General features: G+C 35.9%; 1 protein-coding gene across 4 annotated transcripts in view; it reads left to right on the forward strand.

Moving 5' to 3' along the window:
• Positions 1-60: 60 nt before the first annotated feature.
• Cfap69 (cilia and flagella associated protein 69) overlaps positions 61-17385 on the forward strand; it is a 49735-nt gene continuing 32410 nt past the window's right edge. For 2 of the 4 annotated variants that reach the window (XM_048339973.1, XM_048339976.1), the window contains exons 1-6: positions 61-382; positions 4769-4828; positions 6991-7056; positions 9631-9740; positions 11845-11921; positions 15092-15190. In XM_048339973.1, the coding sequence (XP_048195930.1) occupies positions 257-382; positions 4769-4828; positions 6991-7056; positions 9631-9740; positions 11845-11921; positions 15092-15190 (538 nt within the window). In that variant the 5' untranslated portion in view covers positions 61-256. The remainder of the gene's footprint in view (positions 383-4768; positions 4829-6990; positions 7057-9630; positions 9741-11844; positions 11922-15091; positions 15191-17385) is intronic. The other 2 variants (XM_048339975.1, XM_048339974.1) reach the window with 2 other exon arrangements.

Genomic DNA, 17385 nt, shown 5'->3' on the forward strand with positions numbered 1-17385 from the left:
TTGACAACCTCGCGGACTGCCGGCGCCCGGGTGGGCTGCGGCTGCGCCAGGCAGGCTGCTGCTCGAGGTTCGAGCCAACCTCCAGACCCTTGGGGCCTCTGACGACTCTAGCAAGGGTCGGGCTGCCTTTCCTATTCCGTAGAGGGCCTCTTGGGGTCCAGCGGCTGCAGGCACAGTGTAGGACCCGAAGACCCCACCCCCACTCCCCACCCCTCCTACACACACTTCCAGCCGGGTCAGCCCCTAGCCTACCGCCATGGCCAGTTCCCCCGCGGATGCTGCGGCCATGGCCGAGGCCCAGGAACCCGGCATCAGGAGCAAGTCCAGCAGACCCCGCCAGATCCCGGTGATCGGTGTGGTGACCGAGGACGAGGAGATGCAGGTATCAGCAGGCGGCTGTGCTTTCGAGGGCGGGCAGTGGGGAAGAAGTCTGGGGGCGAGGAAGTGAGGCCCTGAGGCCACGAGGGTGGAAAAGAGGACCCCAGTGGAGACTCCGGGGCCCGCGGGAAGGACGTTCCCGCGCAAAGCCGCTGCCCCCGGGAATCTGCGCCCTGGCCAGGGGCCTGGCTGTCGTCAATCAACCTGTCTGGGGACTGCAGCATCCTTGGAGCATCCCTCTACACGTGGAGTAGTCAGGCCTTGCTGCTCGCTGGGAAATCTGAGGAGGAATAAATCATTCTCTGTGAAATCTGATTTGATAGCCTGATCAACTTTGTTTGCATTGGGATTTTAATCTGTACATGTCAGATATCAAACGATATTCTTAATACATACAATAAATTCTCCCATGCTTTTTTTTACAGCTACTTGTAAACTGCACTCAGAGAGAGGAAAATAATGTTGAATTAGAAAGTGGTTGTTACAGGGAGGAGGTTAGAGAGAATTGGGAGAAAGAAAAAAAATTTATTGTGCTTGTGTGTGGTATTGTTTTGCGTACAAAATTAACTTTTTTTTTCAAGTTCAATTCACAAATTTACACTTGGAGACCCCCATTTGGGTCTGCATTCCTGGTGAGGATGTTAGAAAACCCCAGGTCATTTGTATCATTTTAGCAGCCCCTGGAGAGCCATGATTGTACCAAAAACCCTGAATCCTAAGCTGCTTCACAATAATGGCATGGGGCCACTATGGGAATTCCTGTTGAGGCTTCACAAGTCTCAGGCTGCGTCAGGAACCGGTCTTCTGCGTTGATATCTGGACCCATGGAGAGTTTCTTGAGGGTGGCCAGGTGGCTGGAGGCGTCTTCTGTGGGAATAGGGTTGAGTTCTCTAGGGACCATCAGACATTTACGCAAGAACTTGCAGAGTTCCTTTGTTGAAGAGTAGATGGCATTACCCAATCGGTTTCGTGGAGATATTCCAATCCAGGAGGGAAGAACTTTAAGCAACCATAGCTGTCCACTCCGAAGGCTGCCAAGGAGCTCAAGACCATAAGACTCCTAGGCACAAGGGAAAAACGGAAAAGTAGGTGAATTTGGTAATTGGTGGCTCCCGTTTTTTTTTTTATTCAGTGTAAGAAATAATAGCTGAGGTTATATGAGGCCGGCAAGTATAGGTTAAAAAGATAAAAGGTGAAATACTTTTAACAAGGTATTGCCAAACCTTAACCACAAAACGTCAGTATTCCTCCGTATATGTATGTGTATATTTCTCTATCCTTTTCCTCTTGTTTTCTTCTTTTCTTGCATTACTACTTTTCCTTCTAAGCAGACCTAGGGATTCTCTTTCAGGAAAAAAAAATCAACTTGCATTCGTTCACATTTCTGCTTCTACTTCTAGAAGTAACATTTTTGAAAGTATTGAGGAGAAAGACAGTTTGTACCCAAAGAAATGAACTAGAACAGAATGATTTGCCTGGAGGAGCCTTAGCAATCGCTTACGGTTTGTGTTTCAAATTTGTGGTTGTATTTACAAATGAGGTAGTAAAGTTATGAGAAATAAACTAAGAGTTACCTAGTTTCCTTAGTCAAAGAATGATAACTAGTGTTTCTAGTAGTACTAAAAATGATGAACTTATAGACCTCTGCTTTGGTGCTGTGGTGGGAAGACCTTGGGAAATTTTATTTGCAGAATATTAAATTTTAACTGTATTAAACATGAAATGCTTATAGATGGAACTACGAGAAATTGAAATACAGATTATGACTTTTCAGTTAACAATAAATAGAAATAACCATTTAAGAATCCGGAATTTTTAATTGTAATTTTTGGACCATGTTGTGCTTTCACAGAAGATATTCTTCTTGAGCACTCTATTTTTAAATATTCTATCTATAAAAAACATAAAGTAGTGCCAGTGGCTCATGTCTATAATCCTAACCACTTAGGAGCCTGAAATCTGAAGGATTACAGTTTAAAGCTAGAGTGAGCAGAAAAGTACATGAGGCACCATTTCTGATTAGCCAGCAAAAGCTAGGCTACAAGTGTGATTCAAATAGTAGAATGCTAACTGTGACCAAGCAAGCAAACCCAGCATGAGGCCCAGAGTTCAGTTCCTGGTACTGGCAAAAGTTTTTGTTATAATACCTTCTATAGTGATTCTAAGTTTTCTTTAAAAACAAGTTTATCATACTTCATAGGTTTCATGAAATAAAACGTTACTAGAAATTTAGACATTTTCTGATTGTTTACTTTGAGTAAGTTGCTTACCTTTTTCAAGTCCTGGTTTCCTCATCTATAAAGACATTTAGAAATGCCTTCCTCCTGGAAATAGTGTAAGAACTAAACTTCAAAGTGCTTGCAAGGCATTTAATTATCACAGAGCTTAGCACACATTTTAAGTGTCCATAAGTGGTAACTATTCTGATTATTATGGATGACTAACAGCTTTTTAAATTTTTCCTGCTATTAGTAACTCAGATGAATTTTCAGAGCCTGTGAAGTTTCACCAAGTATAATTCTAGGGCAGCCAAGTAGACAGATAATTCTCATATGGGTTTTCTAAAATTACTCTCATGTGCTCATGTACTATGGCTTTCTACTAGAATGGCTTTCTACTAAAGATCAAGTACAGGTCTGGAATATGGCCTAGTGGTAGAGTGCTTGCCTAGCATGCATGAAGTCCTGGGTTCCATTCCTCAGTACCACATAAACAGAAAAATCCAGAAGTGTCTCTGTGGCTCAAGTGGTAGAGCTCTAGCATTGAGCACAGAGACGTTCAGAGACAGTGCCCAGGCCCTGAGTTCAAGCCCCAGGACTGGCAAACAAACGAACAAAAAGGAGAAGTACATTTCCCCTGAGAAGAGATGGACAGAGCAATGAAATTTACCTTAATCATGTGGAATTTGACAAGCAACTGGATTAGCCTTTATCTGTTTTCTATATAGCTCAGTGTTGTTTCATGTCTTCTAAGAGCAGCACTTCCCAAATTTTAATGTGGTGAAGCACATGCAGATCTTTCTATAATTTGGATGTCAACTAGACCTTGAGATTCTGCTTTTCTAGTTTCCAGGTAAAGTTTGTGCTGCTGCTTGGAGCCCCCTGTGTTTTACTATGTGATAGGTAAACCGTGCTACAGCATTTTCTACACATTTCCTGCAACACAGTCACAGTTACGTTAAAGTAAATCTAAGTGTAAATGTAGGAGGTAGGGATCTTGGGTTGCTTACCTTCCATAGTGGGAGTAAGCAATATTAACCTAATGTCTGAATTGAAAAAGAAAATCTCACTCAACAAAGCATTCATCTTCCAGAGCAAGATAGCCATAATTGTGTTTAAAGTTTGGAGGTTTCCATAAGTTCTTAAACTTTCAATGATAGCATTTCCTGGTTTTTTCTCCACTTACCTGTAAATCATTGCATTTAACCAGCACTTATTGAGCTACTGACAATGCTACATGCCAGGCCCCTGTGCTGAGAACAACAGAAACAAAAGCTTTGCACTCGAGCACACGTCAGGACAGGGAATCATAGAGTATAAACATGTAAACCTTTTCTGAAGAAAGTGTTGGAAATTTTCATGGATATATGTTAGTCTCTATGTACATTTAGAAGATATATTTTTCTAGCTTTTTATATGCCTTGGGGAGGTGACACTTGAGCATCATCTTGAAGGACCTGAGAATTAAGCAAGACCAGAAACAGGCTTGCAACAACATAAGTAAAACTCAAAGAATGAGATAAGCAATCGGTGTGGGGGCTCACTGAATGGCTTCTATTGGCTAAGTCCAGATTAGTTTTGTTATTCTGACCTTAGAGCCCCTGTGTATGGGTGCTAGAGCAGAGGCTGGGAGAGTAAGCAGAGCAGTAAGTCTGAAAATGAGTGTGAGATGATAATGAAATAAGTCACTGAAACGAGCTAAGGAAATACTTAATAAGTGAAATCTGTAGAGTTTTGAATTCTTGTTTTCTAGTGTTGATGACTACATCAGTGAAGATACCAAATGAAAGGGAGATACATAGTTCAGTAAAAAAGTTATCTACCTGTAATTTAGAAGGTAGTTTTATCATATACATAGGCGAGGTTAGTATAATATGTATATATACAGTTGAAAAGTTTATCTTCTACAGCATGGAAGTGCTCTTATTCCAAATAATCTCTTCGGCCCCTTAGGGCTAATTAAAATTTAAATTGTTAATTTCATAAGATAATATTCAGGTTTAAGAGGGGCTTGTGTATTTGCTCTCTGATAAGGCCTCATGTTTTTTATTCTTCTGCTTACTATCTTATTGTTATAGATAGTTTTAAGTTACCAAAGAAAAATGTCATGTAAAAATTGTGTACATGATATGCTTTCATGACATAGAATTCTAACAGTTGTATGTTCTTAGAGTGTTTTCAAGCCTATGGACCTTCATCGTATCATCACAATACTTGAAGAGAATGATAAGGTAAGTGTTGAGAAAATTATTCTGCTCCAATACTTACAAACTTATTTCCCTGAGAGAGATAATATACAATCTCCCCAGTATATGTCTCAATTATCTCCTTTCACTGAAAATTTTCACACAGTATATTTAAATTTAGTTTGAGGGAATTTACGCAGTTAGGAAGGCTAGACTAGGAAAATTAATTTGTTTTATGAGATAGACAAACTCTACTGTGGCTAAAACAAAGACTTGTAAGAGGAAAGAAAGGCTAGCCTGTCTTCTGTTTAATTGCTGATAACCAATTAATATTGGAGAAATGAGGGCTGGGAATATGGCCTAGTGGCAAGAGTGCTTGCCTCATATACATGAAGCCCTGGCAATTCCCCAGCACCACATATATAGATAAGGCCAGAGGTGGTGCTGTGGCTCAAGTGGCAGAGTGCTAGAGCCTTGAGCAAAAAGAAGCCAGGGACAGTGCTCAGGCCCTGAGTCTAAGCCCCAAGACTGGCCAAAAATAAAAAAAAAAAAGATTGGAGAAATGAGATGATAGAAAAAGTGCACCATCAAAAATTTTCTGCTGTGAGGGCTGGGGATATAGCCTAGTGGCAAGAGTGCCTGCCTCGGATACACGAGGCTCTAGGTTCGATTCCCCAGCACCACATATACAGAAAATGGCCAGAAGCGGCGCTGTGGCTCAGGTGGCAGAGTGCTAGCCTTGAGCGGGAAGAAGCCAGGGACAGTGCTCAGGCCCTGAGTCCAAGGCCCAGGACTGGCCAAAAAAAAAAAAAAAAAAATTTCTGCTGTGAGATCAGAGCATATATACACACTGATGCCTATGTCCAGATTATTTATGTTGAGAGAATTCTTAGAGAATGTAATGGAAATAAAATCTTTGAAACATCACTCAAAATTGAGAATTCACATATTGGGGGAAAACGATAATAAATGTGCATGTACGTTTATTTGCTTACATATTACACTCTTGAAACAGTACCCAAGAGTCCACTAAATTACTAAAAGTCAGAATTCACTACCAAATTCTTTTCCAGAGAAGATTGTCCATTCTGAATAAGTAAAAAAAAAAAAAAATAGAGTTACCACACCAGAGTCATCAAAACAGAACAACATGCTATGAATAGTAAATGGAAAATGTAGTCATTGGTTTGCCATTTTTTAGTCTCTACTTTCTCTACAGGAACAATAAAAATGACCAAGAATAATTTAACTTTTACTGGATGATAAGAAAAATTATTTTTAAATTTTGAATATATCCCCATTATTTTTAGAAAGAGGAATTCCAACTACAGAGATTTTCTATTAGTTCCTATTAGTCTTAATAAGCAGGACTAGGTGGATGGATGTCCAGACAATGTCTTTTCACAGTTTGAAGAACAGAAGAAATTCAGTCTTAAAAACACATCACTGTGGGCTGGGAATATGGCCTAGTGGTAGAGTTCTTGCCTCATATACATGAAGCCCTGGGTTCGATTCCTCAGCACTACATATATAGAAAAAGTCAGAAGTAGCTCTATAGCTCAAGAGGTAGAATGCCAACCTTGAGCCAAAAGAAGCCAGGGTCAGTGCTCAGGCCTGAGTTTAAGCCCCAGAACTGTTCAAAAACAAACAAAAAAATCAAACACCTCACTGTGTCTGTGTTGGTTTGTCTTTGTTTTTAGTTGACTAAAGATGCTTAGTTTGCACAGTACACTGAGCATTTGTTAGACAATGTAAATACTATTTCTGGAGCAGATTGCCAGGTTAAACTCCAAATAGAACCAGTTTTATCTGTATATTTGTTGGAAAAAAATAAAGTAGTTCAGTTTATTTGTCCAACTCTGTAAAAGAGGAATAATAATACCTTGGCAATAATGCATTTTAAAGATAATATATACAATGCCGATATGGTATTGCAGCCAAGAAAATGTTCAACATATTTCAACTGTTGCTAATACTTTTTCTGGAAAAATTATAGCTTTATGTTGACTAATTTTGATTTATACTTTCCAAATCAAATTTAAATAACTTATTTTTACCTCCACGGTTTCAGGAAACATTTTATGCTCATAATTTAAAAATTAGTTGATAACTTTAATGTTTCTACTTACTTTTTATGTTAAAGAAATTTTTAAAAATCTCAGCAGATTTAATTGTATAAAAGAACTAATATAGTATGTTTATTTTAGGATGATTCAGAAGAAAAACAGCTTAAATATGTCAAGAAAATGGTACAATGTTATCAAAATGGACTTGTATCCTTTACATATAGGGGTATTTTGTTTTGTTTATCTTGAAATGAAAGAATTTTTATTATAAATGTATTATCTTCCTGTTTCTGCTCTAATACATTATTGCTAACTTAGTGACTTAAAACAGTATAAAATTACTATCTTTTACTTCTAGAGGTCAGAAATCCAGAATCAGTCTCTCTTGGCTAAAGTCAAGGTGTTGGCAGAGATGGTCCCTCAAAGGTGCTAGAGGGAAATCTATTTCCTGTCTTTTCTCATCTTTCAGAGGCTTTTTGTATACCTTGCCTCATGATCTTCCTCCTCCTAGTGTTATCACTCTCATCTCTGTATGGGTCATTACATCTACTTTTCCTCTTCCTTATACTAGGCCTACCTAGATAATCTGGTATAATTTTCCCATTGCTAGATTCTTAACTTAATCACATATGAGTAATCCTTTTTTCCATATGAGGTAACATACGCATACATTCCTGAGACTAGAACATGAACATCTTTGGGGAGGCTGTTATCCTGTTCATTACGCTGTTATTACCTGTGGATAATGTTCATTTCTGTAGATTCAGAACATCTTTGATATAGTCAGGAAGGCCAGTTTACTGGGCCAGTGGCACTTTGATGTGCTCATTAACTTCCCCATCCTATGAAAGAGGTATAATGATACCTCATGAGGTTGTTAAGAAGATCAGATGAGATAATGTTCATACAAGATCAACATAGGATAATGTTGATAGAAGTGCTTGAAATGTATTCTGCAAAATATATCAATATATATTTGTATTTGAGAGCAGCAGTGTATCTCCGACCGCAGAACTATCTGTGCCTAAGAATCAGTTTCTTGCTGAGTGAGTGAGTGGTTTGCTTTTCAACCTTTGTGTAAACATGTTATGATAAAATAGAGTAAAAGTGTCATAGGAATATTGGACTTATAAAAGTTTTAAATTTCTACTCTAGCTTTCCATATTCATTTTTCACAAACCAGTCATTTAATTTCCAAAGAGGCAATGGACTGTAGACCCCACTTTGAATGGAATTGATCTGACATCTCTGACAGCTGTCTGATTTGCTCTAAAGAATGTGTCAGTCTACTAATAGTTTGTCTCACTTAACATGCCTGAAGCCTCCCGTTCAGAGAAATGTGCCACATAATTTCACCTAAATTGTTTTTCTTTTAGCCTGATTTTATGTGGATCTGCTGTAAATATGAGAGCTTATGAATATTTAAGCATTATTTACCAAGAAAGTATACTCACAAATGATTTTGTTTTCTGTCTTAATCTAACACCTCAACACCTCCATCATTTATTTCAGGATTAGACAGTTGGTGGAATATATCTATATTTCTGAATGCCTTCAATAGCCTGGCTTTATATTTCTGGCATACTTAGCAGTCATTTTTCTTTCTAAGAAGCTGCTAGAAATAAAACAATTCAGTCAAGAAATGTAAGTTATAACTGTCATGATCTTTTAGCCATAAAACTGAATAAATGAAATGATTTATATACTCAGGTCTTTAAAACAGGTAACGCATTTCTTAATCTGCAGATTTAGGGAGGCTGTATTTTTCCTTCAGTATTCATTTTCAAGGAAGTAAATTCCCTATTTAAACTTTAAATACAATGAAATGCACCTGAGTTAATGCTAATAAAATAATGCAGAAGAGTAAATTGTTCCAAAGGAGTGTGTGTGTGTGTGTATATATATATATGTGTGTGTGTATATATATATATATTTGTGTGTGTGTGTGTGTGTGAGAGAGAGAGAAAGAGAGCAGATATTAAAGGTATGGTTAAGCCTAACCATCAAGTTAATTTTCTTCAATTTTTTTTGGCTTTATTTTTTTTCTTTATTGTCAAAGTGGGATACAGAAGGGTTACAGATTCATATGAAAGGCAGTGAGTACATTTCTTGTTCTACTTGTTTACTCCTCCCTCATTTCCCCCTCCCTCTCCCCTTTCCCCTCTCCCCCAAGAGTTGTGCAGTTGGTTTACACCAAATGGTTTCTAAGTGTTGCTTTTTGAATGGTTGTCTTTTTGTTCTTCGTCTCTCAATTTTGGTATTCCCTCCCCATTCCCCAGTTCTATTACCCATATAAACAGTATCCAGGGTACTTGTATGTAATACAGTGGTAGCGATGGTACAGCCACAGGATGGGAGTACAAGAGAAACAAAACTAAACAAAATAGTCAAACAGACAAGGAAAAAGAGAAAAAAAAAAGTAGTACGAGTTCACATGGCATGTTGAGAATAATTACAATAGTGGTATAACTCTTTCTTCAATGTGTTTTTAATCATTGTCAATAGTAAATTATTAACCAACTACATATGTGTTATAATAGTTGATAATCAATACTGGAATGGTGGTAAAAGTAAATAAATATGAATAAAACATCACAGAGGCAAAAATTAAATAATGCTGCAAATATATAATTTCAATTTGTTCTCTATTCTTCAAAACAATAATTAAAGTAAGGTATGTCATATGTTTAAAATAGAATTCTGTAGTATTTTGACAAATGTTATAAATGAACTGCATATTAATAAAAAATTAATTTGACTTCTTAACTAAAACTATTAAAGCCCTTAAGAGAGTTAACACAGATATTTAAAATTCTGAATCTGTGTGCAATAAAAGTTGAAAACCAGCCACGTTTTATAGAATCTGTATATGAGATCCTAAAACTGTGTGGGTAAGTGATTTCAGTTGCTTTATTTTGTATTAACATGTAGTGTTGTGTTTTATTTTGTATTACAAACATTCTGTGATTTACCATGTAGCAGAGTGTTGCAGAACTCAGAAAACTTCATCCATTCCAGCAGTTTGAATATTGAGTGTAGTCACTTTTCTTGTTTCAGATTGCTAGCCAAAATGTATTAAATCTTATAGTTTCAGGAAATTAATTACTCTCAAGTGAATGATAGCTAATAGATGAAACAAAGGAATAATGCTACCTTATTTTTAGAGAATCCTTGAATAAACCTAGGGATAATACTCATCTATTAAGTGTTCTATTATTGTTCTATTATGTATATATGTATATATATTGCTTCAACATATATACGGATTTTTGTGCCCCACACAATGACTAATCAAGATATATGCTACACTAGTTTTGAAATTTTGTTCTTTGTAGTACTGGGGTTTGAACTTGGAAAATCATCATGTTCTCTTGATCTGCTTGCTCAGCTGATGCTCTGCCACTTGAGCCACACATCCAGCTGGAAGTTTACTTTGTTCATTCACTCAATGTTTTCATATTGAGTGAGACAACATTTGTTCAAAAAACGCCAAAATATCATGTTTTCACTCATAGATGGAAGCTAGACCTAAGTTACATACATATTCATGTACATTTGCATATATATTTATATGAATAAATGTCAAATATAAATCTGACTAAGATTATGCTAGGGGGGGGAAAGGAAAGAAAAAAAGAGTAATTTCATAGTATTTTGCAAGTATATGTGAAAATGGCATAAAGTCAGTGAAAGCTGTTGATCAATAAAAGGGATGGAGGCAGGGAAAGAAAGAGAAATTGGTTCTCTAAGTACTAGTGTGAGAGTCTTGGGCTAACAAGATAAGGAAGGAGGTTAAGGGATACAACTGAAATAGATTGTTGGAACTATGAAAGTAGAAATATGAAGCCTGTTGTAATTGTTCTGGAAAGGGGGCAGAGTGAGGGGTGCAATTGATTGGAATACATTGTGAACATGTGGAGATAGAAAAAAAGAATACTTTGGGGACTGAGATGTAGCTCAGTGGCAAAGTGTTTGCCTAGCAAGTGTAACGTCCTGGGTTCAATCCCCAGTACCAAAAAAGAAAAGACAAAAAGAGAAAAAATGAAGTTGTTTGTGCACTTCCCTTATAACTAATGTAAGTTAAAAAAAAGAACAACTATTTTTTTAATCTAAAAAGGAATTTTATTTATTTATTTTTCTTATTTATTGTCAAAGTGATGTACAGAGAGGTTACAGTTTCATAGGTTAGGCATTGGCTACATTTCTTGTACTGTTTGTTACCTCCTCCCTTATTCCCCCCTCCCTACTCACCCTCTCAACTTCTTTAAAAAAAAAAAAAAACTTCTTAAAAAAAAACAAATCTTTGAAAGTTAGACTGGTGATGGTGGGTTCTTGTGTCTGGTTTTTAGGATTTGTAAATGCGTATTTTCAAACAGGTTTGGTTATAGTAGTTGTAAAATGTCATTTTAATATAATTAGTATGTTTAAACTTGAAATATTTTTAAATTTCTGTTTGTATTATCTTTAAGTAGTTGTATAAATAGATTACAATTTTTCAAATCACTTTCAAAGTACAATGCATCTTGATCAATGTCACCACTTTCATATTCTCTCCCATCCCTCACAACTACAGTTACCTTTCTTGTCTCCAAAGGTATTTTGTTCTTTTGTCGATATTGTCTAAGGCAGTTAATAAACGGCACTGACCTTTGAAAACAAATAGGCTTCAAATGGTTAACTAGAATTTCAGCCTCTCTCACATACTGAGGATTGAAGCCAGGTCTTCACACATTCTAGGGAAGCATTCTACCACCAGAACTGTACTCCCAGCCTTTTTGTTTTAGATAGGTAGGTAGACAGACAGACAGACAGACAGACCTAGTCTCAATAACTTTCCTTGGCTGGCCTTGAACTTGTAATCTTCCTACATCCACCTTCTATGTGACTGGGATTTTAAGTGTGTGCTACCATATCTGACTGTCCCCAATTTAAAAATGATGCTTCAATTAAAGACTTCATTAATATTCATTCTGATATTCTTCATTCTTATTGAAGCTTGCCCTTTTTGAAAAAGAAAGTATCAGATGAAATAACTTATGCTGAAGATACTGCTAATGCAATTGCACTTCTGGGTAAGTTAAGATTGTCTTAAGGTAGAAAGGTATAAGATATGACATGCCCTACTGACAAATGAATTATTTTTACTAGAAGTACTCTCTCACCATACCAAAGTTCTTATTTTCTTCTTGAGAATTAACCATAGTGTGCAAGGTAATCATTCTGGTATTTTTTTCTGCTCAGGTGTTTCATGATGATAACAATATTCAATGTGCCTTAAATGCAAATACTAGAAAACATTTACTCAAGCTTTCTCTTTACTGAGTTGATACTATTTCATTTTACTTCATGCTACTTAATTTAATGAAATGTTTGCTAACTTTTTGTTAATGAGAAAATATATATCCATTTCTTTCAGTAATCACAGCTATGTTTTCAACCTTGAAGTCTCCTACGTAATCACTAGCATCATTGTTCCTTCATTAAGCAATCAAAAATTTAAATAATTAAATCACAAACTAGAACTTTAAGAACTTTAACATAATGTACATAAAGATGCAGAAACTATATTTAGTTCACTTTTTTTAAAATCACAAAAAGTATGCTTTCATATATAAGTTGTTCCTTAATTTTCTAGAGAGAGAATTTAATTTCCTAATAAATGAGATCAGTAAAACTCTAGTTCTTTGACTCAGATCTTGGGACATGACAGCATGTTCCCAAAACAAACTCTATATAAAATCTATACTTAACTAATTTAGGTGTTTATTTGTAAAGGAGAAATAAAGATAAAAGAACAACCAAATAAGTTTTTTAAGGTATTTACTGAATTTTACAAAGAAAGGCTTTAGTGATTTAACTGCAGTGAATAAAAAAACACTTTAATTTTTAACATGTTGTTTTATGTTTTTATGTTAACATTTTGTTAACACGGTGTTTGTGTTTTCAATTGTTTTATGTTTAGTATTACAGTGTTCAGTGTAAAGTTACCTGAAGTTTACCCTACTCTAGGTGCAATAGAAATTAGATTACATATGGATTGATAAAGAGGAAGAGCTTGCAGAGCAGGTGGGTTAAGAAATGATGGGAGGTTTTACTTCTCTAAATCGCTGTTATAAGTAGAACTCTTAAAATAGAAAGCAATCCTAAAGAAGACACGGTAGCATTAACACATAAAAAGAATAGGTTTCATTGGTAACATTATTTTTAATTGTCTCTGTGGCCCTTATTATTCTAAAATGTTACCTTCAAGAGTATTGACAGACATTTGTATTTCAAATATGTAGCCCAGTTTTTGAGTGCCAGCCAACAGTACTTAGTGTCAGTCCACCAGCAGAACACCTTACTATCTCCAGCAGTTAGAACTCTTAGCTCACTACAAACCTCCTTCACTGCGTGCTCACTTCAAGTACTGCTCTCCTCGCTTTCTTTAAATTGCTGGAAACATGAGTCTGAACCAAAGTGATTGTTTACAGTATGAAGTATTGAGCAAAAGCTATGTGTGTGACTTCTACTAATTGCTGCCCATTTATACTGTGTACTAATAAGTTATATATTCTTCTAATTATATATAGATATTTCTGACCCAGGAATATAATTCTGAAATATTACAGAGAAGATGCTCTTCCCCAAGATGATAAAACAGAAAGCTGTTAGAAGTGATCTAAGTGGGTGGAGATGAGGAAAAATCCAGGAATTTCCCATTAATTTGCATGTTTGAGTAGTTTTGTTCAGAAAGTTTAGTTGTTCCTGTTGTCTAATACTTTCCCTGTTACTTTGTGATTTTCTAACTCCAAAAGAAAGGGCCAAAAATAAAATAGGTGTCTTTCTCAGATTGTCCTAAAACCAGGATGAGACTCCTTTGAACTTCCTTCTTCTGTGGCTTGGCTTGCTTAGTTAGCTACTGACTGCAGTGGTCCTTATGCACCAAAGGAGAATGGATCAGATTACCTCAAGGAATTCATTTCCAGGGAGGACATGCAATCTACTTTAGGCTATTGAAAAGCTAAAGCCCATTTAGCGATATGGACATCACTTTTGCAACTCCACCTAGTAAAAAAATTGCCTGTGGGCAAATATGATTAGCAAGGAAACAAATTCTCCAAACTCCCAACAAGTTGAAGAGCAAAGGTAACTTTAAGGAAAGGGCATACAAGGATAGGAGAAAAATTGCCAACTCACTCTTTAGGAAGAAAATTACTAACTCGTATCTTGCCAAAATAAGTAACGTGTGAAGCTCTTACTATACCTTTGACACTTTTCTGAACCCTTATAGTAACTCATTTAATCTTCAAAAATGTAAATGTAGGAACTATTGTGATGGCCATTTTACAGAAAAAAAACTATGACACAAAATTACATAAATAGTTAGAAGAGCCAAGATTTAAGCTTAGGTGGTCTGGTTCCAGTATTTATGTTATTAATTTTAAAGTTTTGTTTTCCCTAGAAAGAAAAGATTGAATTGACAGACAGACTAAATGTATAAGGAAAGATTCAGTGTTGTATATGTATGCACAAACATACGTTTGTAGATATAATAATGCACTCCATATTCTTACTACATTTCAGTCATCAGGAGACCACATGAAAGATGGAACCTATAAAACCCAATTGAGTGAAAAAAATCTGATATGTAATAGTGATATAATACAATACTACATCACAGCTCATTATCACAAACCTGCACTGCCAGTTGTATGAAAATGATATGTGGACATAATACTAATAGTAACAAGCAATTATGTTGTCATTTAGAGTTACTCCTTTACTTATTTTTGTTTTTTGTTTGTTTTTTAAAATTCTTTTATGTGTTTGATGGTTTCATTAGATGGTCTGTTATGTATCTGAGTCTAGCTATGGTTCCCAATCTGGCCTCAAATTTTCAGTCTTCCTACTTCAGTCTTCTGAGACCTGAGATTACTTGTGGGAACCACCCAATCTGGATTAACACATATTCTAATTGAACCATTTTGTTTTATGCTTAATTTGATCTTGTATTTGATCTTGTGAGTACACTCTATGAAGTTCACACAACAAAACCAAGTAACAATTTCTCAGAAAATATTCCATCATGAAATGATGCATGACGTTATTTGTGTATGTGCACGCATGTGTGTATGAAATGACAGGATCCAGTTTTAACCTGATGACAATGTGTTTAATAATCACTATCATATTAACATTATATGCTTTAAATAAACTTACACCAGTGTTGTTATACAACATTCATTTATCCTTCTGGCAGGTGAATTAATGAAAATACCAAGTTCTGAACTGAGGATACATATTTGTAAGTGTATTATTGACTTTTATCATGCAGAGCCTCCAAAGAAGCATATTCCAGGTAACGTTTGAAATAATCTTCCAATAATAACTTACATTTTTACAAAACAACATTTTGTCTCACTTCTTTCTAAATTTCAAAGAAACAGTAGTCTCTCAAATGTAATACATTGAGAGCAACATTTTGTTGTAGTCGACCTCTTCAGTTATCTTTAAAAACTACATGTGTTTCCTTCGGTTTAGGGATGTGCATGAAACTTTTATTCTTATGATAAATATTTACACATAATTCATATACTTATACCCAAATGAATATAATTCATACTATTAATGTTGCTTAATAAGTTGATAAAATTATTCCTACTATCCTTTTATATTAATGATACTATCTATTCATGATAATATCTATTAATGATAATATCTATATTAATGATAAAATCTAGATAATACATTTTTCATACTGGTACTATTTGCCAGTATATTTAGGGGAAGAAATGTGTATGTTACAGCGAAGAATCTTAGTGTATAATGGCAAATGAATGAAATTGAAATGAACAATGTCAAGACAGTGCACTAAGACTGGAATACTATATTAGTTTAGAGTCTTCTGTCTTCAGAGTGTGTAAAATTTATAGTCAGTGTAGGGAGGGAGAGAATATATAAATAATAATTCAAGTAATATATTATTTAGTATGGGTGGAAAGTATATGATAATTCACAATAGTATTTTTTTAATTGTTATTGTCAAACTGATGTACAGAGAGGTTACAGTTTCATACGTTAGGCAGTAGATACATTTCTTGTACTGTTTGTTACCTCCTCCCTCATTCCCCCCTTTCCCCTCCCTCTTTTCCTTTTCCCCCATGAGTTGTTCAGTTCATATACACCAAACAGTTTTGCAAGTATTGCTTTTGTAGTCGTTTGTCGATTTTGGTATTCCCTTTCAGTGTCCTAGTTCTAATACCAGTATACACAGTTTCCAATGTACTCAGATAAGATACAGAGATAGTGCAGGTACACCACAGGAAGGGGATACAAGTAGATCATCAATAATAGAAGCTACGGTTACACATAGCACGTTGAAAGTGGTTACAACAGTGATATAACACTCGTTTCCATAACATGGAGTTCATTTCACTTAGCATCATCTTATGTGTTCATAAGGGTATAGCTTGGGCTTTCGTGATCCTCTGCTGTGACTTGCCTAAACCTGTGCTAATTATTCCCAATAAGGGAGACCATGGAGTCCATGTTTCTTTGGGTCTGGCTCACTTCACTTAGTATAATTTTTTCCAAGTCCTTTCATTTCCTTATGAATGGGGCAATGTCATTCTTTCTGAAAGAGGCATAAAATTCCGTTGTGTATATGTACCACATTTTCCTGATCCATTCATCTACTGAGGGGCATCTGGGTTGGCTCCATATTCTAGCTATGACAAATTGTGCTGCGATGAACATTGTTGTGCTGGTGGCTTTAGTGTGTTCTTGATTTTATAACTAGGAAAAATGTGAAGGCATTGGAACTAGATAAATGAGTGAGGATAATATTAAATGTAAACTTTGAAATATCAATTTGGTAGGTAAAAGCATTTGATAGGTAGTAGGCATTCTTATACTAAAAACAGCATGGGCCAGAAAAACAGGTTTGGAATTTATCAAAATGGACATTATAGAACTGTTTTACTTCTATGACATGGAACTGTGTCAAAGTTGAGGAAGCCAGTTGACCTCAAAAGTGAAGCTGTCATGGAATTAGTAAGTGAGATCACTATAAGATAAAATGGCTCTATCTCTTTTAGGTGTTTAATCGTTTTGGTTGAATGTAGTTAGGCAAGCACCTATGCGACCGAAGTTCAAGTGTATCTCATAGGATCTAACACAGAAGGATTGGGGGGATAAGGACCTTGAACTCCTGGCCTGGGTGCTGTCCCTGAGTAATTTTGCTCATGGCTAACACTCTTACCACTTTGAGCCACAGCGCCACTTCCAGTTTTCTGGTGGTTAATTGGAGATAAGAGTCTTAGACTTGCCTTCCCTGGGCTGAAATTGAATGTTATTTTCAGATGAGATAGGATCAACCAGCAGTCCCTGGCTTTCTTTCTTTGTAGGCTATAGGGAATAGGAAATTTTTATAAGGGCTATCACTAAACACTAAACATCTATAAAGTATCATTATATTAACAAGCATTTTTCAGAGCAGCATCACATTTTTCTTATATTTTATTCCTGACAATGTTACTGTCCCTTGGAAGCACT

The sequence above is a fragment of the Perognathus longimembris genome, chromosome 2 (genome assembly GCF_023159225.1).
Source record: "Perognathus longimembris pacificus isolate PPM17 chromosome 2, ASM2315922v1, whole genome shotgun sequence".
NCBI classification, from domain to species: Eukaryota; Metazoa; Chordata; class Mammalia; order Rodentia; family Heteromyidae; genus Perognathus; species Perognathus longimembris.